The sequence below is a fragment of the Neolamprologus multifasciatus genome, chromosome 12, assembly GCF_963576455.1.
Source record: "Neolamprologus multifasciatus chromosome 12, fNeoMul1.2, whole genome shotgun sequence".
In the NCBI taxonomy this organism is placed as follows: domain Eukaryota; kingdom Metazoa; phylum Chordata; class Actinopteri; order Cichliformes; family Cichlidae; genus Neolamprologus; species Neolamprologus multifasciatus.
In genome coordinates this window covers 6,351,909-6,376,994 of record NC_140450.1, presented here as the reverse complement: position 1 = coordinate 6,376,994, position 25,086 = coordinate 6,351,909, and the positions used below count along the sequence as shown (strand labels likewise).

General features: G+C 39.3%; 1 protein-coding gene and 1 long non-coding RNA gene across 3 annotated transcripts in view; both read right to left on the bottom strand.

Moving 5' to 3' along the window:
* LOC146506285 (uncharacterized) overlaps nucleotides 1-25,086 on the bottom strand; it is a 68,311-nt gene that overhangs the window by 24,618 nt on the left and 18,607 nt on the right. The gene's annotated exons all lie outside the window — the stretch shown is intronic.
* On the bottom strand, nucleotides 21,817-24,479 carry LOC146506288 (uncharacterized). Of its 2 annotated transcripts, none has more exons than XM_085179814.1 (5): nucleotides 24,350-24,479; nucleotides 23,526-23,642; nucleotides 23,229-23,350; nucleotides 22,918-23,118; nucleotides 21,817-22,766 (listed from the first exon to the last, which is right to left on the bottom strand). In XM_085179814.1, the coding sequence occupies exons 2-4, from the start codon at nucleotides 23,620-23,622 to the stop codon at nucleotides 22,924-22,926; spliced, it is 414 nt and encodes a 137-aa protein (XP_085035940.1). In that variant the 5' UTR covers nucleotides 23,623-23,642; nucleotides 24,350-24,479; the 3' UTR covers nucleotides 21,817-22,766; nucleotides 22,918-22,923. The 2 variants fall into 2 exon arrangements, with proteins under 2 accessions (XP_085035940.1, XP_085035941.1); XM_085179815.1 differs by having other exon boundaries at nucleotides 22,922-23,118; nucleotides 24,350-24,478.

The following is a 25,086-nucleotide window of genomic DNA, read 5'->3' as shown; positions in this document are numbered from 1 at the left end:
GTGACTGTGAAAACCATTTGAGCACATTGATTGATACAAATATTGTCATATTTGAGAAAACAGTTTCAGCTTTGTGACATAGTACGTTACCTTACTATGATCAGAAGATTGGTTCACTGTGGTCATGAAGGGATGGAAGCAAATTTTTATCCTACAACAGAAAACAAGACTTCTATTCTCCAATTTTAGTGAGTCAATTTGAAAAATAGCCTCAGTTTCATGTTCTTAGCTGACAATAGTGGCACCCAGTATGGTCTTCTGCGGCTCTAACATTTTAAGGGTCTTCTTAGATGTCTTAGAACATCTTCAGGTATGCTCTTCTGCATGTCTTCATTGTAACGTGGTTATTTTAGTTACTTTTCCCTTCTAATCAGCTTGAAGCAGTCGTGCCGTTCATCTGTAAATCACAGGGACCATCGTGCTGGAAAGTCCCAGTCGATAAGCAGTTTCTGAAATACTCACACCAGCCAAAATGGTACCAACAACCATGCTATGTTCAAAGTCTCTTAAAAATGACCTGTCTTCCCCAGTCTGTCTTGGCCATGTCTACACGCCTAAATCCGATTCTGTGATTGGCTGATTAGCGGTTTGCATTAACAAGCAGCTGAACGAGTATATTTAACAAAATTGCTGGTAGATACGTAGAATGTTACGAGTCAAGCTGATGGAGGTTGGGAGTGATCAGCTGTGTTTAACTTCAGGGCTTATCTGAATCAATGCTACGCTTTTAGCACATAAAGCCCTAAAGACAGATGTTGTCTTAATTTATTCATTAAGTCTCTTCATGTTTCTGTCAGCCTTATGAGTTGGACGCACCTTGTAGATTTACTATAACTAAAAATATGTAAATATATTTATTTATAGAATTATTTAATACACTGATTTATGTCCTGTGCCTGCAACCCAGTAAATGATTTATTCCTCAAGTGAGAAAAAGGTTGTTCAAATTATTTTAAACAATTTTAATGAATATATAGCGCTATAATAATCCCTAATTCTTTCCCATATATATATATATATTAAAACATTAAATCAGATTGATCATGGCCATTACTCGGTGTGACCAGGCTAAGCTGAATTCATTTAAGGTACATTTGTGACCTTATGACTGACTAATATTAACTATATATGCTAAAAACCAGATGTGCATTATTAACTTTTATATCAATTAAATTAAAAGTAAGCAGTGATTTTAAAATTTATTTCAAATAACCCTTTTTGAGATGCACAAAATAATTCAGCTTATATATTCAATGGAGTGTGCAATGTTTGTGTATAGCGTTTCTGATGATACAAGTGTTTCCACTCCTGCTGTCTGATAAAATCCATCAGCAGCAGGTTTAGATGATGGTGAGAAGACTGTGATGAAGGATGACTGCAACTTAAGAGAGCATGTATATAACAAGTGTGGACCTGAGCTGCTGAGCAAATATCCTATAATAGCGAGTGAGGGGCTATTTTTAGCCCATGTTGCCATGTGTGAGGAATGCTCTCTGCTGCACACTGTACATTTTTTTGTGCACACGATAGAGCGTCATCCTAATCCCATGCATGAATGGAAGAGACGATGAGCTCCAATCCACTGAACTAAACTGCAGAGAGATGCGCGCGCACACACATATCTCTTCATTATCAGTATTGTTTATTTATTATTTATTATGTGCCTCTGTGTCTATTCTTATTTGTCCTGTATCTGAACCTTTCTGTTGTTCCTGTTGTTTTACTGGCACGACAAACTGAAGATAAAGCAGTTCCTCTTTTCCATCTTCCTGCCGTTATTTGCATGCTTCACTGACATGTAAGTTCAGGAATAAAAGATGCCAGTGTTGCAAATTTGACTGGGGCTATCAAGACTGGAAAGTACCCTTCAAAATTATGGCTCTATGATTGCTGTAGTCATGCTAGGCTTTTTTTTAAATTTTATTTAAAGGAACATCAGTTGCAGGTTAATTAAATGCCATCTCAATATCGGGACTTGTTTATATTGACAGTGCTGACTGACAGGACATAATGCTTTCTCCATAATACTGGAATATTTTAGTTATCTGTAACAGGTAATGGCAATACCTCTAAAACGCCACATGACAGCAGCAGAGATCAGCAAACTGCTGCTAACCTGCAGCCTGCATCATTTCACCTGCAGTGATGAACGAAGGTGAGGACTTTTTTTTTTAAATATTATTATTGTTTTTACAACATCATATGTCAACTGAGATTAATAATTGAAACTGGTAAAATGCAGTGGTTCAGCAGCAGCTATGCAGACAGGGCTGTGCTTGGCTATTTTAACCACAAAAGATCCTCAACAGTTTATTGAGCAAAATTGACTTCGACCTGCAAACTGTCCATCCTCTTTCACTTCTTCACTTCATGATGTGAGAGGGACAGTACACCTTGGACAAGTTGCCAGTCTGCTGCCAGTTTAACACATAACCACGCATGTCTTTGCTCTGCAGAAGGAAGCTGGAGTACCTGGAGAAACGTGCAGATACATGGAGAACATGGAAACTGCCCAAAAAACGATTCAAATGTACGACAGAGAACTTATAGGCGACGGTGCCACAGCACAACACTACAGTATCGCTCTTCTTTTAACCCCTGAATTTTCGCAAACATGTCCAAATTGAATGGTCATGTCTCCTAAACTACTCACGCAATATTGATAAACATGGACTGATATGACCTGAAACTTTATCAAGTATGACATGCAAATGTCAAACTTCTATCCCGATCTAGTATCATGAAATCTGCAAGGCTGTAAAGTTACATTTTTTAAGTATATCAACATATTCTTTTACAATTTGGTGTTAAGATGCACCAGTGAAATGCATATAACCTTTGCACCTCATCTATTTGAGTCCAAAATTGTTAAACATTTTTTGTCATATTTATGTCATAATATACTGAGTAACTGAAAAAACACATATTTCTTGTCACAACATTCCACCCAGACATCAGTATCTTCACCTGGCGGGTTAGGTTATAAATAAATGCAGTAAAACTTGCATTTTCTTTAACTGAAGTGGAATAATCCTGTTGCGCTTTCTATCATCATCATCATCGTTTATTTGTATAGCACTTTAAGAACACACCAGGCAGACCAAAGTGCTGAACAACACAGATCAAAACAACTACCAAATTAAAAATACCATAAAATCATTACATACAATAAAATAAATAAGAAGGTGTCAGTTTCCTACAGAGTTAAAAGCCAGGGAATAAAAATAGGTTTTCAATCTGGTCTAATAACATTTTTCATATTAACTCTTCTCTATATAGTTCTTTTTTCTGATTTTTAAATTGTTACATAATTGGGACAGATGAAATATTATATGCTATTTTTTTTATTAGATAATATATGATATGCATACAATTTATGATTAAAGCTTATCCAAACAATAAATGTGGAAATGTGGAAACTTCTGGCTTCAATAAACAAACATGGCAAAAATTCTGAAGTGAAGCTTCCAAACAGGTCTTCACAAATAAACTGGTAACATTTGTGTGTTTTTCTAGAGACAATTTCCATCAAACAAAGACAGATATCAGCGCTAAAAGGGAGCACCATTATAACACCACAAAATGTCCAGGCTCCATATGTAACATCTACTGGACAAAGGATGTTGAAGATTGAGCTGCCAGGAAGACATTGGGGATAGGGTGAGATTATATTATATTAATATTAATGTTGACATAATTTTGATGATAGAATAGTTTGCTCAGAGAAAACAACTTTTTCTCTGCATAAAGCTGTATATGCAAGACTGCAGGCTGTTTTTTACAAAAGCAGAACCTTCAGTGTAAGCTGCACAATTGTGGCATATGCAAATAGTGCTTCCACCTTGTTGCAGACCGGGAAAACACAACTTAAAATAACAATTTTTACAGAAGCCGTTGGAGAATTCCCAGAATGTGTTCTTACATGTTGTTTAAAGTATTTGCTCATTTGCCTTCACATGCATGAACTTGAGTGACATCTTAATAGATAGTAATATGATACCCTTTGCTATTTGGCAATGACATGATGTCTTCTGGGAAGGCTTTTCACAAGGTTTAGGAGCGTGTTTATGGAAATATTTAAAAACTTTTTCAGAAACACTTTTATGTGGTTTCCAGCATTGACTGGCGAAAGTTTGCCAGCTCTGGGAACTATGCTCCTCAGCATCCACTGACCCTTTGATTTTACATGGCTGAGTTTCTGTCATTCTCAGTCACTTCCACTGAGTTGTAGTACCACTAACAGTTACTTGCAGAATATATAGTAGAGCAATATTTTCACAACTGGGCTTGTTGTACAGGTGGCATCATATCATAGTGTCATTCTGGAATTCACTGAGCTCCTGAGAGTGACCCATTCTTTTTTAAAAAAATATTATTGAATTGACATTGACATGAATGAGGACCTGCACACACAGTTCGCAAGTTATTACATGTGGTTTTTTTGTAGGGGAGACAGGATCTGATGGAGTTCAGGTGAGTCAGCCTCTCCGACAATGCACCCTGAAACCACTGCTCCACCCTTCCCCTGCAGCTGAGCCACAAACCACACTCCGCCACATACCGCCATCGCCCGACTTTGACCGAGGAGCCGTCCGGCCTAGCCTGGATGAATGGATTTAATAATGAGTGAATGAGCATTAAAAAACTAGAGTCCTCAAAACTCAGTTTCCAGATGCAACACAATATAAACAAGAAGCACTCCAGGAGGTCAATCCACCACCGAGCCAGCTCACCGTCCGCTGTACTTTTAAGGGACTCGTATTTTATTTTCTCTTCGTTCATTTTTTATTAATTGTTCTTTTTAAATGTACTTTGCACTTTGGTCAGATGTGATATGATATTTTAAATCCCGTTATAGTACTTTCTATATGTTGACAATGCATCCCGCACAAGAATCAAAGTTTTGCAATTATAAAGCTTTATATCAACTTTTGACAAATAAATAATTATGTTGACCTCGAAGACTTTGGTGGATGTAAAAAGAAAAGTGGGACATTTGACAGAAACCTCGTTAAGATGAAAAACATCTTTTTAATAAAAATTTATTTTGTAAGTTGTTAAAACCTGATTTTTCATGGTGTGAACTCCCTTCAGTTTAAATAAAATAAACCAAATTAAATGTTACTCAGCCTTTTCTCGTCAAGCAGCACATACCTGTAACCTTATACTCAAAGAGCTAGGGAGCATCACACTTCTCAACACTTTCTCTATATCTGCTCGTGTTGCTGGATGATCAGTAAATTAGTTCTAACCCTTACAACAAAATCCACACATTTTGTTTTTGCTATATCATGTTGTTTATGATATAGTTTTATCATAAATTTATTGTATATTTTTTGTATCGCATTTGATACAATTTTGATACAATTTTGGCAACTTTTGTTAACAACAATTAGACCAAAATAGAGTTTTGTCCATAACATTTTGAAATCATGGCAAGTATTGATCATGTTGATGAGATAGAGGTCTTAGAAACTCATGTAGCAAACATGATACGAATGGCATTATAGGCTTAACTGTGTGTGCACATTTTTATATGCCATCAGTTGAAAATAGGTGAAAATATCCTTGCTTGATTACATTTTTCTTATTCTGTATTTGACATGATGCTGTTCATATTAATAAACCTCTTAATATCCACCAGATTAGCATAGAGATGTTTAAAGTTTGGTTTTCCTCCTCACATATACAATCACCAAATACTTCATTAGTTACACCTATTCAATAAGTTAATAAAAAAAAACTCTAGCAGCGCTTCCCACCGACTAGATGGATGTATGGTGTGAGTTTGAACATCTAAGGAGAATTCTTCAAGGTCACTAATATTTAAACCTAGGTGACATCTTTCTCAAGCTATTGTGCTCACAAGATTTTCAGAAAACTATTTCTGAAAATCTTGGCATTGGCAAATCTACTTTTAGTAGATTTGCCAATGCTATCAATTTGGAAAATCCTACATCATCTCATTTTCCAGTTTTGTTCACAGAGTTGGGTGCCCACACTTCACATCCAGCGGTGTGACAGGAACAACTCATAGGCTATTTACAGAAGGAAAAATATTGGATTGCATTCATAATAATTTGTGTGCCCTTTCCATTAATGGTCATCAAAGACGAACCATGGTGCAATACATAGACAAATCGTGATTTATGTGCATGACAACATCCGCGACAAACAAGACCCTGACATGCATGCTAAAGCCTTAGAGAAGAAAAAAGGAAAAAAAAAAACCCAAAACATCTGAGAGACAAACAATCTAAAACAACCACACTGTGCCAACCCTCAAGGCAAGAAGAGGTCTCACGCTGAGGCGGCAGTGTTGTTGTGAAGACCTGTGTTCCTTTACTGAAATGTACACCTCAAGTCACGTACGTCGTTCCACCGAAACCATTGCCAAAAATTACGAAAGTGTATTCATACATATGACCAGAGTGACGTTAAATAACACAGTCAATAAGGAGGGTGACGGTGCAAAGTGACTCACTGTGCCTCTATGCCAGTCAGTTAAAGAAGGTGTGATGAATTTACATGTAGTCAATAGCAACACAAACACACTGACCAATTTAAAGGATTTGAAAAGAAAATTGTGCACAAAAATAGTAATAAAGTATGCTGTGCTTCTGGATAGAAGAACAAAAGTACTCATGTACCATGTGCATTTTTTATTATGTTATTTAGGTTCGTTGCTAAGCAGCAACAAACAGGGTACAGCAGTTTTGTCTCTCAGCAAGAAGGTCCTGGGTTCAAATCCTTCATGTGGCCACGGCCTTTCTGTGTGGTGTCTGCATGTTTTCTCTCCAGGTACCCCGGCTTCCTCCCACAGTCCAAAGACATGCAGTTAGTTGGGCCAACTGGACTGGTGATTCTAAATTGCCCACAGGTATGAATGTGAGTGTGAATGGTCGTCTTTCTCTTTGTGCTAGACCTGCGACAGACTGGCCACCTGTCCAGGGTGTACCCTGCCTCTCGTCCTATGGTAGAAGTTCCAGCCCCCCGTGACTCTGATAAGAACAAGAGGAAGAAAATGGATGAATGGGTTATTGCTGTATATTGCTAGGCAAGTTCTAAGACTTCACCCTCTTAACTAAATCCAGTATCTCTACTGGATCTAAGTCCAAATATCTTTTGACCCCTGAACTTTGGCAAAAGTGAGCCAATGGTGATACGTGTTTCAGTTTCTTTGCTATGGCATCTCTTCCTAAACTGTTTCACCTGGTTTTAATGAAATTGGATTTCATGATTTATCTAAAGTTGGCCTTTTGACTTCTACGCTGACCTTAGAGTTTACCTAGCAGCAAGAAAGCAGAAGTTGCATGTTTGTTGCTGTCAGCGTTAATTTAGTTAAAATGACATTAACGTCATAACCATATTAACGCAGCAAATCTCCGTTAGCGAGTTAGCACGGATGGCCCCGTGCGTGGGACTGCACTGCGTCAAGTGCAGTTAATATGGAGCCACGCAGGGGACATGGGAGAAAAAAAAATTTAGACGGACTTTTGCGAGATCTCGCAAAACAAACTCGGGATCTCGCAAAACTTTTGCGAGATCTCGCAAAACAAACTCGGGATCTCGCAAAACTTTTGCGAGATCTCGCAAACGTTTTAGCCGCATTCTTCGGACGCTGGCTCGAAGCCGACCGGGAGGTCGAGGCACGATGTGCCGGGAAAGCGGTGTTCCTCCCGGCTGTAGTAGGTCTCGACCTCCCGTTAGTTCGAAGCTAACGGGAGGTCTCGACCTCCCGTTAGCTTCGAGCTAAAACTTCGAGCTAAACCTGCGGCTAAAACTTTTGCGAGATCTCGCAAAAGTTTTGCGAGATCCCGAGTTAGTTTTGCGAGATCTCGCAAAAGTCCGTCTTAAAAAAAATTTTCTCCCATGTCCCTTGCGGGGCTCCGTAGATTAATAACATTATAGTCACGCTAAATAATTTGATTTTGAATTAGATAAAAGGGTTAGGAAAATTGAGGGATGAATGTTGGGTTGTATGAATGTGTGCAAAGGAGTAAATGCGCCTTGTAGCTTAACACTGTGTGAGGTTGAGATCAGAAAAGTGAGGTATAAATGCAATCCATTTGTATACGGGCGCATTGTTGCAGAATTGTTCTGTCAGGTAAATGAGAGAACAATTTAAAAGTCTATTTTTTACAGTACCATTTAAAGTTAAGAAGTAAAACAGGTCACAGACAAGTGCACAAGGAAGTCGAATTCTATTTTTGGATAGTTGATAAAAAGTGTGAGTCATACGCAGGAATTGGGTGTGGGCTTGACATAAAATCAGTTTAAGAAGCATCAGTCAAAATGTTTGTCAGAAAATACTTTCAGTCTGACTGAAAAGCTTCAGTCAGCCTAAAATAGCCATTTTATGTCATGTCCACACCCGACACCTGCGTATGATTCACACCGACAGTTTCCAAGACAGGTTTCACTTGTATTTAGCTATTTGTTTATCCCTTGTGAATCTCTGTTTATATTCTGTAGTTGCTGTAAGACACTTTCTTGTCATGTACTTTACGTAGTTTCTAGTAATTTCTATTCATGCTGAAGGCAAACGAGGGGCCAACCTAGTATTAGTATTAGCATTAGCATCTGTACTCGTTCCAGTGGAGTTCAAAAAAATAAAAATTAGAATTTTCATGATCCGAACTTGTCGTGTTAAATATATACACACTGAACCCGCTGTGTGGGCGAGCGGGTTCTGGTGTTTCTGAACAAGAAAAGGAAGAAACTGAGATTCTGGGTTGATCTAATTCTCACATTTTACTGTTTGATTCAGGGACTGAAGCTATGTCACGGCCGCCTTCATACATACTTCAGGGTGTCAGTGAGGCAGTTTGAGCTCTTGTTGGCAGAGTTGGGAACACAGGGAGGCAGAAACATGGTTTCAGAGAGCAGCATCTCTCTGTGCGCTGAGGTAAAAACTACTTTTATATTCAATAAAGTTACAAGCATACTTGTTGCCAAATGCATTGGTCTGATTGGTCAGTTGAAAAATCGAGCTTGGTTGATTTAAAAATAAATGCCGCAAACTCATCCAGCAAAACCATGTGAATGGCTGCACTAAGAATATGTGTCTGGAAAGGATTTGATGTGTAAAGACCCTAAGTCTGGGAATTTTTTTTCTATTTCAAAAAGCCCAAATTCCTGTGGTTTCAAGAAAGTCAAATACACGTAAACACAGAACCTGTTAAATCTAGAAAGAATCAAATTGAGTTTTCCGGTTAAGCAATAATTAGAATATTATTGGCTTTGTTTTCGGAGTGTCACCATGGCAAAAATAATTTGGAGAAAAAATTCACCTTCTTCTCCTCCACTGGTTAATGACAAAGGGACTTGTCACATAAAGTCAGTGACTCATTGCACCTCTGTGTCGGTAAGTTAAGGCATCTGTGACCAGTGTACATGTTTATCTATTCATGGGTTGATTCATTTGGTTTCGGTCTCAGCAGGGTTTTTTTTTATATTATGTCTGTGTCTCCAGGCATGCAGGAAGGTAAGAACTATGTCACCAAATCATCGTACACGATGTTTATTTACTGCTGGTTATCCCAGTTTGTTGCTCAACGCTGTCTGGTATAGTAATTGCACCATATTGGATTGCAATACCCTACAATGGATAGTGAAAGCAGCTCATAAGATCATTGGAGCCCTTCTTCCCTCCATTACAGACACTTATAGCACCTGCTCCATCCGCAAAGCCACCAGCATTGTGGAGGACCCCACACACTCCCCGCACACATTCTCCACCCTGTTGCCTTCTGGAAAGAGGTACCGGAGCATTCGGGCCCTCACTGCCAGACTGCGGAACAGTTTCCTGTTTCCTGAACACTCAGTGACTGGAATGACACACACGCACACCTTCATACATGTCCCTACCAAGCACTTATCTGCAGAATATCTCTCTCTCTCACACACACACATACACCTTCAGACACCAAGTTACTTTTTGCACAACGCTCAGTATTTTTCACATTTCCATTGCACTGTCTTGTCTTGTTTTTTGTTCTTTTTGTTGTTTTTTTGTTGGGGTTTTTTGTTGTTGTTTTTTTGGGTTGCAATTTTTGCACATTGCACTTTACGTAGTCCTTTTTTGATTGTCTGTTATATGTCATATGTAGCACCAGGGTCTCAGAGGAACGTTGTCTCGTCTCACTCTGTACTGTGGTACAGTACAGAGTGAGACGACAATAAAAAGCCACTTGACTTGATTTGAACAATGATCAATATATACCCCAACATAATAAACATAAATATGTACCAGTTACATAACTCATATGTGGTTTTAGTGAGGGTCAATTATGCTCAATTGCTCAATACTGGCATATATTGAATATAAATAAAATAAATTAAAATAGATATGTTTAAGTTAACTAGTATGTGGAGGTGAAAACGACACACTAGAGCGACCAATCTTAGTGAATGTCTGCCTTACAAAATGTATGATTTAATAAAGAGAGTGGCTAAAAATAAATAAGTGATTGACAAACAGAGTTTTAAAAAGTAAAAGAAAGTATTCCTCTAATGGTGAAAATGTGCTAAAGACAATTCTAATTGAAGTAGAATTACATAAAATGAAACATGAAGTGAATTTTATCCATATGTGACTGAATGTGAATTCTCCATGTTAAACAAAGGGGATATTAAAGTTTAAAAGTTTGAACTATGTGTTAAATCTATGTGTTAAGTCACATAGACAGATAAGGTGGACACTGGATGAGTAGATTCAGTTGGACGACCAAAATGTAAAGATGTGACGGCCAGGTCGAGAGGGTGGAGAAAGCGTGAGCAGGTATAAAAGAGATTCGGGGCTCTTTGCTTTTGTCTCCTGTGAGCTGAGCAGTTCAGAAGATTGGATCCAAGAGGTTGAAGTTTCCATCAGGGATGTGAGAGGGGAGAGCGCAGCCCAACCTGCCAACCTGTGAAGTGATTTAGTCATTTTTGGCTTTTCGTCTTCTCATTTTTGCCGTGTTAGATGGTTCATTCAGAAGGATATTGATGTACGTCATATTTCCACTGAATGCCCAGCTGCTTTCCTGTTGGTTGATTATCATCAACTCGGAATACGGGGGTAAGTGCATCTTTGGATCCAGCTGTGCTCGTCCTTTCTCCAACATCTCTTCACCAAAGATCACAAAATCACAAAAGGCTCAGAGTAGGTTAGTTAGATACATACATTTGTTGTTTTGTGATTTCTACTATTTGATTTTCTTGTTGCTTTGCTCCTGCTAAACTGCTTTGATAACAAATTCTAAACTGTGGACATTCACTTTTTAACCATTGAAGCAATAAAAAGGTATGACTCTGAGTATTAATCTAAATAGTGACCACACAGTGTTATTGTTGTGGGTTTTTGTGACTGATACAATTTGACCTGCAATGTTACTTCCTAGTATCAGAGCAAGCAGGAAAGACACCATGGGCTGTCCCGGGTTCTGTGCGCTGCTGTTCTGGGCCCCAGTCCGGATGGGCCTGGGCCCCCTTTCCCTGGCGGGTTGCGGAGTATGGGGGTGCCTACTGGGGTCAGCGGGGGAGCTGGCCCCAGGGAGGGGTTACTTGCCCCTCCCTTCCTTCCCTCCCCATCTCCAGCTGCCCCCCTCTTCCCGCTCCACCACAATCACCCACACATGCAGGGCCTTGGGGTAAAGGTGTGTCACCAGGGTGCAGGGGAGGCATCCCCCCCCTCTGTCCCCTTCTGGCTGCCTGTGCCTCAATTTTATCTCACAACTTAGACATTCACATTAGTCACACTCTCATAACACATACATATAGGATCTTGGGGGTGGGCACGCTACACGGACTCCAAAAGACCATCAGGGTGTACACCTCACCCCTGGCGTCGTTGCCCACCTCTCAATTTTAAATACACGTAGACATTGAGGGCTATCAGGAGGGGCTATGCGCTTACCTGCTGCTCTCTGGCAGGTAGCTCCATGCCCTCCTGGGTTTTAAATGCACTTTAGAACACACATGCATCAACACTACATATGAGCGGGCGGAGGGAGGTTTGGAGTCTTCTCACACCCCCGTTCTCTGCGACCTGCTGGAGCGGGGGGGCTAGGAGGAGGAGTTGGCCGTCCGACTGGGGTCTGGAGTGTGGGGCCTCCCTGCTGCTGTGGAGTCGGGGCGGTCTGCTTCTCCCCACCCCAGGGAAAAGGGTAACACTACCTGGCTATGGGTGCAGTTTCCCCCTCCAGGGGCAAGGGTACCTAGACCCGGGGCTTAGAGTATGCTTGGGGAGTGTGATTGTGTGTACAGCGTCTCTTTATGTCTGTCTCCACGTTGGTTGAGTGTTGAGTAATTGCATATGAGAGCATGAGGGTGGGAATGGATGTTTGTATCTGTGTGTGCCTGTATGTCTGTGTCTATATGTCACGTTGGGTATCAGATGCCACCTCTCTGAGGACAGCTCAGGCCCTCCAAGGTTTGGAGGCCTATCTCCCCCCACCACTCCCCCTGCCAGTGGCAGACGCCCTCAGACATCAGTGCGTTGGTGGTTCTTTGTGTCCGGGGGTGGGCGCCCAGGTACACACCGGCTCACTCCTTGGTGGCTGCTTATCGGGGCCTGGAGCCTGGGGCTCGCTCGGGCCACTTCGGGGGTGGGGTGCCCTCGGCGTCTCGGCCTGGGGCTCGGTCACTCTGGCACAGCTGGCTGCCGGCGGGGCTCACGGGCATGTCACTGCAACCCCCCCCCCTGGCTTCTGCTCCGCGGCTGCTGAGTGACCCCTCATCTGGGACTCTCCTCAGCTCTTTTTGGGACAGTGGCTCAGCTGCCCCTCTGTTGGTCTTCCTTGGTCTCTTGTGTTCTGAGGGCCTCTGGATGTCTGGAGTCTTGATCTCCTCCATACCTGCTTCATGCCCTGGAGGACGGGGCTGTAGCCCCCCCACACCCTCAGATCATTACATGAAGGAACCTTTTAAAAACAAGCGCGTCCATGCTCACAGGTGTACACACGGGTGCTCACACACACAAACTACACCCTTTTTGGCTCCTACTTCAAAGCACACTGTGCGCTGTCGATCTTACGTGCTGCACAATAATGTTTAATATTTAGTATTTACTGTTATATTCCCATATATCATCGTGATCTTGTTTATTGTATTGCTCTCATTTTCTTCTGCTTGTTTTCTTTTTTCTTTCTCAACAGGTGATCCAGGTGATTCATATATGTATTTTTTTTTTGTCTGCTTATTTAGTTGGTTTTTGTTTTTTTGCCCTTTATCCCCGTCCCTCTTCTCCGCTGTTTTTCCCCCCTCTTCCTTTCTCCCTTTTCTTTTCCTCATTCAAGTCTGTCCCGTATCTAGCAAGTGAAAATAAAAAATAAATAAAATAAACAATAAAAGGTGAATCAAATAGACCATTACGGCAAGGCTGGGATGGTCAATTTGGTAAAGTAAATCCGTTGGGCATCTTTCTTCGCCTTTAGACAATAATTCTGATGGCAAAAGAGCCAAACGGGACAGGCAAAAAAAAAAAAAAAAAAAAAGATACCAATAAAGAAATACTGTCTAAAAAAAAAAGTAGAAGAAAGACACCTGCACATCGAGGCAGTCAGCCTGGGCGAGTCCCCTCACCCACATCGGCTCCAGAAGAACTCTGCATTGTCTACTGGGTAAGATCCATCAAGCGAAGGAACGGCGTTTGTCCGGTTCTCTCCCGTGCACGAGAAACATGAAGAACTTTGCCTACTCGTGTCTTGTTTGGCTGTGTAGTAAATTGTCCTTAATGTTCCAGCGAATAGATTTACGCTACAAACCTATCAGTTTCTGTAACAGAATCCAGATGAATGAGTTCTTTTTTCTAAATTTCACATTCCATTGGTTTGTGATCAGCTTTACAAATGAAAAACTGACTGCATCAACTCTTTTCTGGGAACTGCTATTTTTTTTGGCAATTCTCTATTAGCTGTATTTTTGGGGAATTTCAGGTTGCTGCCAGTAGCCATCCAGTCTGCATAACTCATTTGTAACATTTTCAAGAAGATCAGATAGTGCTTGATAAAAGCTTGATTCTGTTTCTTTGTCTTGTTCAGACAAAGAATTATGGCATTTTATGGCAAGGAAATGAAAGAAAATGTAATGTCCTGAATGTAATCCAAACTTTAGCCATTCGAACCAAAACTCCCTACATGTATCGATAGTCTTAGATCTGTTTGGAGAAATGTGTTTTTGTTGGATTGCATCTACCAGTTTAAGTGATCTGATTGTGGTTTCTGGCATCAAGTCCATCGACCTGGGAAAAAATATTTCGAAAAGACCACTATAGAAAATGCATTTTAGCACATTTTAAACAACAACTGTTGACCAAGCTGCTGTATATTTAAGTCAATCAGAAGAGATAAAAACATAGGAAGACATGATAGAATTTAAGAAAAAGAAGCATAAAATAAGAAAAATTGAGTAAGAAATAAAACAAATAAAAGTAGCACAAACTCATTCTGATTTAAAAGCCAAGGAATAAAAGTGGGTTTTCAGATGGGTAATAATTTATAAAGTAATGCCTTTCTTGATAGCTTACATAAGAGTTGAAGAACATTCCTGGAGATAATGCTAATTCAGAATTTTGTTTAAGCCAGTCTTCATTCCCTACAAATAAGTAGGGAACCTTGGAATATGTGGCACAAAACATTTGGCACCGCAAAGTGAGACTGGTTTCACTCTTCACTCATCACATATGCTTGTTCAGTACTCCTTGGTGGTAAATTATCTTTAAGATGTAGGGGTTTTTTTTCAGTTGGCAGTGACATGGCTCTGTTTCAGTCCAATTCACCGTCTTTGCCTAAACCAAACCAAATAGATGGATGAAATGACTGAAAGCGTACACAAATGCAGGTTGTTTTTTTATGAGTTTTATTTGCCTTTGCAAATGAGTTAAATAACAGTAAAGTCAACGTTTGCATGTTTTCTGATGAGGGCGAATTGTAAACATAGAATATTTATAGAGACATCTCAGTTTCAGCTTTATCATCTTCCGCCTTATGTCTCATATGCAAGTTAGCAAAGGGTCAACATTGTAATGAAATGTCTTTGATGAACAGAACACAAGTCTCTCAGCAGTATAACAGTATAACAGACTCTCTCTCTCTCCCCATATCTATCTATCTATCGATAGATAGATAGATAGATAGATAGATAGATAGATAGATAGATAGATAGCCTCATGCTTGTGCTCTGCAGCCTTCGCCACTCTCTGTAGTGGCCTTTAGAGCAGCTCCCATACCAGACTGTAATGCAGCCCGTCAGCAAGCTCTCGATCGCACTCCTGTAGAACTTTGACATGATGTTGTATTCATGCCAAACTTCCTCAGGAAGTAGAGTCGGTGGTGCGCTTTCCTGATAGCAGTGTCTGTGTGAAGGGTCCAGGAGAGATCCTCAGTGATCTTGACTCCAAGGAATTTAAAGTTGCTGACCCCTTCGACCTTTATACCGTTGAGGTGGATGGGCAGCGGATTATATGTGAATTATACAGCACTCTCATAGTTGTTTGTGATGAGGCCTATGATGTTGATATTGGTGTTGGACTTATCTTGGCAACACAGTCATGTGTGAACTCATCTATTGCATCATGGTAGATCACTGCAGTCTTTCACAACTGTCTGGCAAATGTTTAAGAAGACCCAATCAACTTCCTGTTTAGAAAAACCTGGAGCAATCTTCCTGGAATACTGTGTTTATTTGGCCTTCTAATGGCTAATCTGCAGACCATATGTGAAAAGGCCCTCAAGTCTTTATGGTTGATGTGATCAGGGTTACGAAATAATCAGTTACTGCCTATCTCATAACCCAGATCCAATCATGGCTTTTCAGGTTAGATATTTCAAAAGTCTGACTTACTTTTGTGTTGGGAAAAATTCTAGTTTATTCTCACGTTTAGATTTAGGTGCTTAAGATTTCACTGTAGAGTTTTTGTATAGCCTTTTATTTCTTAGGTGAAGTTCAATATGGCCTTGCTGTATGCAACACACGGGGCCAGCGCCAGGTGCTTCCTAGAGAAAGATATTGGGAAAGAAGTGGGAAAAGCAACAGGGTGCCAAAGAAACTGTTGCAACTGTAAGGTACAGGAGTTACCCTCTTATAAGCAACATTTAGAGAAATGAAATCTACCTTTTCACTGTTTTTTTTTTTTTTTTAATTTACCAGATTTGTTTCCAATACTCAAAAATGCCTAGCACTAACTAATATTGTCCAGATAGTCTTTTACTACAGTTTAAATAAATGTTTACGACCTGGCACTTAATTTAATTTCTCCCTGGGAAAAATACTCCAGTTTTCCTAGACCACTATGTTTACTTAGCCCTGTAAGGACTAATTGCTAGACCAGATGTGAACATGATTTTGTGAATATGAACAATAATATTTCTGTCTTTATTTATTTAACCTTTGTATAAACTCAAAAAATATAGCAATATATTTCCGATCTTCTTGATTATATTGGGGAGATGGTCTGTGGTCCTAAAGGTAAGCCCTCTTCCTCTCAACTATGCAAGAGGTAGTGGTCCCAGATGGTCCGTGACTTCCCCCACAGTCAGCCATGGGATCCCAAAACTTCCAGCAACAAATTCTTGTGAAAATCAGAAATAAATCGAGGTGAACACACATAGATTGACTTTATGAGTTGTATTTGTCTTTGCAAAGGGATAAAGCAACAATAACAATGTTATCGACCAGCTAGATAATTAAGTTTTGTGCTGTGATCACACGATACATTCAGAAAACAGTGAACAAAAGATCAGTCACACATCAGCATGTGGTCTGTCTGAAAGATTGCATGGAAAGAGAAAAAGACAGCACCAAGCCTTTCTTTTAGTAAGATTAGGAATTTTAAAAAATGACTGTGTCTAATCAGATCAAGTCGTTGGATGCCAAACCTCACTAAGCAGGAATAAACCAGCAAACATTTGTTTAACTAAACCAACGAATGGAAGGAATGCAGAGGAACTACTGAAGGATCTGGATTCGTGACATTGGCAATTCTGAAAACTGGTTTTATCGTTTTGTAAGGGAGTACGTCTACATTTAATCTTTAATACTTTAATCTTCTAGCCTATTAGTGTTGGGTGGCATGCCAAATGTACTTGAATACTGATCATAATTTCATAATTCATATTCGTTTTTTAAGAAGCTTCTCCCTTTACAGTAACTGTGAAGCAGGTGAGAAAAAAATATAACCCTGAATAGCCACCATGTGATCTAACAGCATAATGACGATCCTGTTCTGGACATACTATATAGCCCTGCGTCATGCAAAGCTTGATCAATTATTATTGGCTTTGAATAATTGATTGGTGGTTTTGTACTTTATTTCTGTTTTTTTCTAATTGCTTTAAAATGTGTTTACAGAGCAGCACGAATGGAAAATACTATGCATGAATAACATTTTGATCAACAGTAAAACTGTCAAAATCTTAAATAATCTAAAATGCAGTGATGTAAACGTTGATAGATACCTAGAACCTAAAAATTCAAATTCCTATAATTAATTCACTCAATGTTTTATCTCAGTTCGACTGTTTTAAAAGATGTGCAGACCAGTCCCAGATATCCAGATGCACTCATGTTTGGCATTTTTTGTAATATCCTGACTGCCTGCAGGCTTAGACCAACTGAGGAGCAGGTCCACAGTCTCAACTTGTTCATAACATTTAAGATAAGATAAGATAAGATAAGATGACCTATATTAGTCCCACAGGTGGGAAATTTGTTTTGTTACAGCAAAAGTGCAAAGTTATGTAGCAGAAATTAGAAAACACTGGAATGCAATAAAATACAATAGAATAAAATAAAATACTATATACAATAGAATAAAATAGAATAGAATAATATATACAATAGAATAAAATAGAAATACAAATACTATATACAACTGAGTAGGAAAATACAAGAATACAACTTCGTCAGAAGAAGAATTGCACATATAGCATTTACTGCATATCAATAAAATACCAATAAATGTTCCCATCACAAGTAATAAAAAAAGAGTGATTTAATATGTGTGAAATGTGTCCACACCCTTCAGAAGAACACACTGTTCTGATTATACACCTCTCTGAGGGCGTTCTATGTCAGGCTCACATGCTCTGTGGGTGGATGAGTGAGATAAAGCACTTCACATCCAGAGTAAAGTAAGGTCTGTATTGGTCAAGGTGGCAAGCAGTGTAACATGTAATTTTAAGGTTGATGGAAGAAGAGTACATAATTGGATTTAGCTTGGATTAAGGCCTTTTTTCCACTTTACAGCAGTGTTTTGTCCACTTGTGGCATGAGGAACTTTCCTGTTTACTTGCTGTGGTTTGTCACAGCTGAAAGTTTATAAGGGTGACAGCTTTCAAACAACATCTATCCAGTCTCCCGTTGTTTGTTTAAGTGTGTCCCAGACGTTTAGTGCTCAATTTCCATTTAAGGGCTAATTAGTTTTTTTTTAAAAAATAGTTACAAAAGAAGCAGATGTCTCTGGAGGTAATGCTGTTCACTTTCTGTTCAGTTCAGTTTTATTTATACAGCAACAAATCACAGCAACAGTCGCCTAAAGGTAGCACTGAGGTGTGGAGCTCTGGCATTTCCTCCTTACTCCTTACACTTGTGCAATAAAGTAAGCAATCCACATGCAGGCTGTAAGGATATAATCAATGATTTTACAGCAAAGAAAGGATGCATGCAGCTTTTAAACCGGGAGGATCAAAGCCAGGCTGTTTTTTATTGACGGTGGGGAAAGTAACACCTTCAAAGAACGCTTATCATTTTTTCAAGTGATAAACAGCGACTGGGAGCCATGGCACCGAAACAGGATTGTAAATGTAAAATAATAAAAAAATAAATAAAAACGTGTTATCAAAAGTTGAGTCCTAATTTTAAAAGAGCCAACAACCTACAGAAAGTAAAATTCTTGATGAGTCAGACTCAGAGTAATATTTAACTGTGTGTTGCTCCACGCTGTCTCGTCTGGTTCCTGCAGGGTGACTTCTGTCTTTAAGCCTTGGTGTTATCTGAGGCATTGTGCAATAGGTTTATTAGCTTCGTTTAGTTAACACTGTTATATGAAAAAATATCAGTCATTATTATCACCATCATAAAGTCTGAATTAAAAATAAAATGTTTACAGTATGTATATCATAGATGGATGCAGCTGCCATCACATCTTTATTGAAAATTATGCAGTTTAATATATCATTGCACTCTGAAATAAAAGCATAGTACAAATAAGTAGTTGGAGTTAAAAAAAAAAAAATCATGGAAATAAATAAATAAATAAATCCTAAAAGCTTTAGTTAAACTTTAATTAAAGGTGCAAACACTAGCAGAACGTGCAAACTCCACACAGAGGCAGATCCCTTTACTGGTGTAATAATGTCATTTCAGGCCCTATAACAAAAGGATTTCTCACATATGGAATGAATAAAGTATTTTTATCTTAATTGCAGCCTGCAGCACAGTTTTCACTCATGCTTTCAAATGAATTATTTTTGCTGTGATCCATATGACTCCCAAAAACATTTTTTGGACAGTCGGTCACCTTCCAGTTAATATTAGGAAGGGAATTTAATCTAAAAATCCCAACATTTATAAACATAAATAACTGACGTTTAAACTGTGATTTTAAAATTGCTTTCAAGAATTTTAACATTAAACACTGTAAATGAGCCCTGTAACCTCAGCCATGTGTTTTGCATTTCTTTCTGCTTAGCGTCATGTGCTGAGTTGCAGCGTAACATTCCAAGTGGTTCCAAGGTTCATCTGAGGACCTGGTGAGATCCAGCTGGTTTTCTGTCCTGGAATGTAAAACCTTAAAGCTGAAAGAGCGCACACTCTCTTTTTACCATCGTCACTGTCCGAATACGTATGAAAGTTTTTGTATACGTCCAGGATTATCCTCAGGTTTGAATGGTTATAAAACAATAAAAGATAGAAACTGTAAACTCTGCCTTTACTTTTATGGCCATTTTTTTTTAATGCACTTTGAATTTCTCATATTTGTTTAACAATAAATGCATAAATGTATGTTTTGTTTTAGGATGCTTGTTATGTTAAAGAGTGACAGCTACACAAAAGCACAGTGGCAACACGAGAGAGGAAACTGAGGCCGACTGGAATCTGACCTCACTCACTACACATAATTAACTTCGTACCTAACTACCCGTGTAAAGCACTCCATCAAGAAGAAATGTCTGTTTATTAAGACAAGAACCTTCAGGAGTAAACGTTGTGAAATGAATTCATTCTTTTGGGTTTGGGTGGATATATTGAAGTATTAAGTTTCACTACAGCTGGACATCACTAAATATTCTCAAAAAAGTCACCATAGATATTTTTGTGGAAAAACAAACAAAAATAACAGCCACCCAAACAGTTTTGCAACAACGTACTTACTAGTTACACAAATGTAAGAAAATACTCTTTAGCCTCGATATCCACTGTTGACGCATGCAAAGAGCATTTGAGGAACATTTTCACATTCAAGGGAAACGCTGCTGCCATGAAAAAAGGTCAATTTACTGGCAGTGTGACATTTTAGCTTTAAAAAGAAACCCCTAGCCGGATGACCTCTGCTATTCGTCACACTAAGCATGTTACATAGATACAGACTACTCATGGACCAGAGACTGCGACGCTGTGCCTGTACTGCAACCAGGGAAACGGGAAACGAAGCATAAAGGTCCCAGCGCGGTACTGTGTTGATCCAGATTCGTATTGCAGAGTTTGTGTCTGTTCCTGCAGCTCTTGGGATACGGAAAAAATTATGAGGCATTTTTTGGGAGCTCTAGTTGTCTTCCAGATACTTACTGCAGGTTGTGCTATGCTCAGTGACACAGTCTGCCTGGATGGAAAAGCCACCTGAACAAGAAGAATTCATCATGAAGAGAGAGAAGGTAAGACAATCCTCAAGATGAATGAGCACTTAAAAGACTTATTCTTAGAGCCTGGAAATCACCATCTCCTCCATTGTTCAGGGTTTGGCTACGTGAGATGGTTGCATGTTTGTATATTGAAGAGGTTCATTATTGTCTGGCTGACACTCATTTAAAGTTTGTTGGAATCTGGGTCCCTCTCAATCATATTAATGAGGATTCAACATAAACTTTAACCCATTTGACTGCACTTTGTGTTTGTGTGAAACAGCACTTCTGCTGGACCCTGATTCCTTCCTGGACTTGTTCCCCACATCTTCTGGACTTGGTGAACTCTCTGTTGCCCTGTCTAACATGGCTCAAGAGTTGGGAGTTCGCCTTGTAATCGGAAGGTTGCCGGTTCGAGCCCCGGCTTGGACAGTCTTGGTCGTTGTGTCCTTGGGCAAGACACTTCACCTACCGCCTACTGGTGGTGGTCAGAGGGCGCCAGTGTCCGGCAGCCTTGCCTCTGTCAGTGCGCCCCAGGGTGGCTGTGGTTACAATGTAGCTGCCATCAGCAGTGTGTGAATGGGTGGATGACTGGTTGTGTGAAGTGCTTTGGAGTCCTTGGGGACTAGTAAAAGCGCTATACAAATACAGGCCATTTTAACCTGACACAGAAGATCATCTTCTTTGGACACTGGTATTTCTTTGAACTTTTGATTTGTACTGGCTAATCGGTGTATTTTTTCTTTTCTTTCCTGTTTTCTTGTTTGTTTGGTTTTTGTTTTTTTTTTCTGTGCTTGAATCTTATTGTTTTTTAATCTTATGTCCTTTGTCTGGTGTGATTTTATGTAACTTCGAACTTAAAATCTTATAAATAAACATTTAAAAAAAAGATGAATGAGCAGTTTACTCACTTTGGCAAGAACTGCTTAAAACTAGTAAGATAATAAAGTTCTAAAATAACACAAATGAGAAGCAGACACATGGCAGCAGGAGTGTTTTTACACTTTATTTTCCACCTTACAAAACAGAAGTTGTTTATCTTTTATGATTCTTGTCTTCTCAAGACAAAATGCAGGAGCGAAGGAAAAAGACCCAACAACAACACAAACCAACAGTAGACCACATTCCTTGGTGCGCCACATATTACTGACGGCAGTAATAACTATGAACTTTTTGCCAGGGTCATCAAACCTCTAAAATACCTCGTGTACTGCAGCCAGCATGCTTTTGCCGCCCTTCCTTTCTTATCATGATAAATTCTGCTGCAGTTGTTTCCTTTGTTATTCAAGCCAAACATTTCAGAGTTTTCAGAGTGTTTCAGGAAATTAAGTTTAGGTATGTCGCTGTGAACTTTTCCATATAACAAAAACAAGTTTCACACCAACTTCGGGCGCCACAGAGTCTGATCATATTAGGGGCTAACGACTCATATCGTACAAAAACGTGGTGTGTAGTGCTTTTTCCAAATTCTTCACTATGTTTGTCGTGGCACCGAGAACAAACCTTTGTCGCTGAGCGTGGCATGCGAAACAAACAGAGAGTGTATATTGCAATCACAGGGGAACGATGAATACGAAAATCTAAAGAATTGGGATTTGTAATAAATTCTTTTTTAAAAACATATGGACGACGTTTGTACAGTTTGAGATTGGCCAGTAGTCTCATCCCTTTGCACCACCTGTAGTTTACAATATGAAAAAAAGAGCAAAGTTTTATTTTGTGCTTTTACCACCCAACCCAACGCATTTTTCTCCCTATACCAAGAACACAAAATTAGCCAGCCAGACTAATCTCCAGTTTGTAGCTCTAGTTAGTCCAGCTACTTTATCAAAGCACAGCAGGAAGAGAAAGTTCTGCTTGGATTCAGCTAAAAATAAAATTCCTCTTCAGTTTGTAGACAGAGCGGATTGTAGTAAATGTGTGCAAAAGGCTGTTGGCGAATGCCTGCAGGACAAAGAGCACACAGAGGAATAATTAGGGAAGGCTGCTGCAAAGAATGTGATTTCCAGAGATACATATAGTGAACCTGCACCATTTTAACACCTCGAACATTTTAAAGGGAACATAAAAAGAAGAATTAAGTAAACTAACTTACATACATCTACTTTGCCTCATCTTTAACTTCAGCCAAACCCCGCTTGGTGTCACTGAGGCTGAGGCTGCCTTTCCGGGATATGCAGACGTATTTCTGCGGTTGACGCGCAGTTTTGAGGCTGTAGTGTTCGCTGCCTCCATAGTTGTGCTTCTCAAACCAGTACTCCACTGAGTCACTATCCAGCTGATCCAGCTGAACCAGCTGTAAACAGATGTAGCAGACGTAGAGATGTAAAAAAGTCGACATCTGTAGTTTTAGATTGAATGATTGACAGGGAGACGGAGAGAGAGAAAATGCATTGTTCTATTTACCTCAAGGGAGTGTTTATCCCCCTTTAGGAAATAGTCTTTCACCATATCGTCACGGTTCAGATTGAATTTAAAAGCTATCCAGTTCTCTGAGCGATGTTTCTCTATGTAGACCGTTTGATTATCTAAAAAACAAACAAACAAAATAACATTAACTTTACTTCTTTATTGGTGACACAATAACCCATTTCATGCAATAAATCAGTGCACATATAAAGCTATCAGTGTAAACAATGCTGTTTCCTGTTTTTGGATTGCCACTTAGACAAATCTGAATGATTTTGCTGTTAAAATTCTTACTTGTTTGGGAGTCAACAGCACACAGCTTGAGTCCATCTTGAAATCTCTGGACTTTCACAAACTTCCCATCTTTAATCTTCAGAACACGTGAATTCATCCTGTCGGCTCAGAGGGGTTCTGGCACGAGGAGGAGAACGTTAAGACCAGCAGAGATCTTGAACAGTAGGAGGTACACAGACTGGTCTCCTTGTTCAGTAATTTGACTTAATGGGATTAAATGGTTGTTCCTAGTGCATGAATGCTTTCTGGAAATGATCTTAAGTTCCTTGCAGCTTTGAAGGTTTCCAGCTTGTGATTTATTTCTGTGATTACTGATATATCCAGCTTTAAAATTAGAGGATAAGAGATTTTAAAAAAATCCTTTCTTGAATAAATTTCTTATGGAGAATGAAACAAACAAAAAGAGAAAAATAAAATATGATGCAGGGGGACATTTCAGCATATTGATCATTTGAATTTTGCAAAAACACATAATAGCACTCTTTAATAATAATAATAATAATAATAATAATACGTTTAATGTAATATTTATCTACTTATTCAGCTACTTCTGGAGTCTGAGTAGCTAATATAACAGATTTTAGCTTTTATTGAACTATTACCAAGTTGGAGTCTTGAGTTATGAAGCCCTGTGTAAACAACAGCTATTTCACGGAGAAAATCGGGAGCGCATGACAAATAAACCTTCAGATATTTTTTGCAGCGACTGCTGCAAAAAATAGAGAGTGCAGTGCAGCCTGCGTTATTTTTAAACCACTTTACTGCTGTTATAAGAGCTAAAGAACGCTGTTGCGCATGCACAAATCAAAGCACCTGTGACTTACCGGCTGTGATGATGTCTGAAGTAGAAGCGCAGTTTGTAACTTTAGCCTGCAGTGCCGGAAAGGAGACTTAAATAGGAGGCGAGTAATCTGTGGGTCACTGCGCAAGCTTGTGACGTGGGAGTGCTGGACGTGGGAGTGCTGGACGTGGGTTTATCGTTTCTGTTAGAATAAAATAAAACTGCTCATATATATGAGCAGTTTTTTATTTATATATATATATAAGCAGTCTGCTCACCTAACTCACCTACCTCAGCTTGAATTTACAGTGCAATTTACTGATTTCAGTGTACTCCTCCTTATTGTGATCTCAAATAAGTTCAAGATAAATGTGGAGATTCAGAAAACCTAGAACAGGTGAAATGGGTGTTGATTTTAAAAGGGGAGAAGACCGATGTTTAGGACGTAACGAATTCCTTCTGATGCAAAATGCTCGTTTAAAACAAACACAAAAATTTAACAATTTGAAATGATCCAAAATAGTAGAAGCATGTAGCACTCCCTCTACTGGCCAAAATGGCAAATCGCCCTTTCTGTGTCGAGTGTGACTGTTATGCTTCCAGATATGGGAAACTTGTAAGAAGAAGCTCGTGACCTTGGAAATATACATTAATTATATATATTAAGTTAAAGTTAAAAGTGTTGAGCTAAGTTTGCTCATTTATTTGAGAAGTTCTTTGGGGTTCTCAAAGAACATTAAAAGCTTTTCTCTGGCTGACTTTTGTGCCTTTCCACGCCAC

Coding starts and splice junctions, on each gene's coding strand:
- LOC146506288 (XM_085179814.1), bottom strand. CDS start 23,622: ATGAATTCACGTGTTCTGAAGATTAAAGATGGGAAGTTTGTGAAAGTC. Junction 23,351..23,525: donor TGCTGTTGACTCCCAAACAA/GTAAGAATTTTA, acceptor TTTGTTTTTTAG/ATAATCAAACGGTCTACATA. Junction 23,119..23,228: donor GGGATAAACACTCCCTTGAG/GTAAATAGAACA, acceptor ATCTGTTTACAG/CTGGTTCAGCTGGATCAGCT.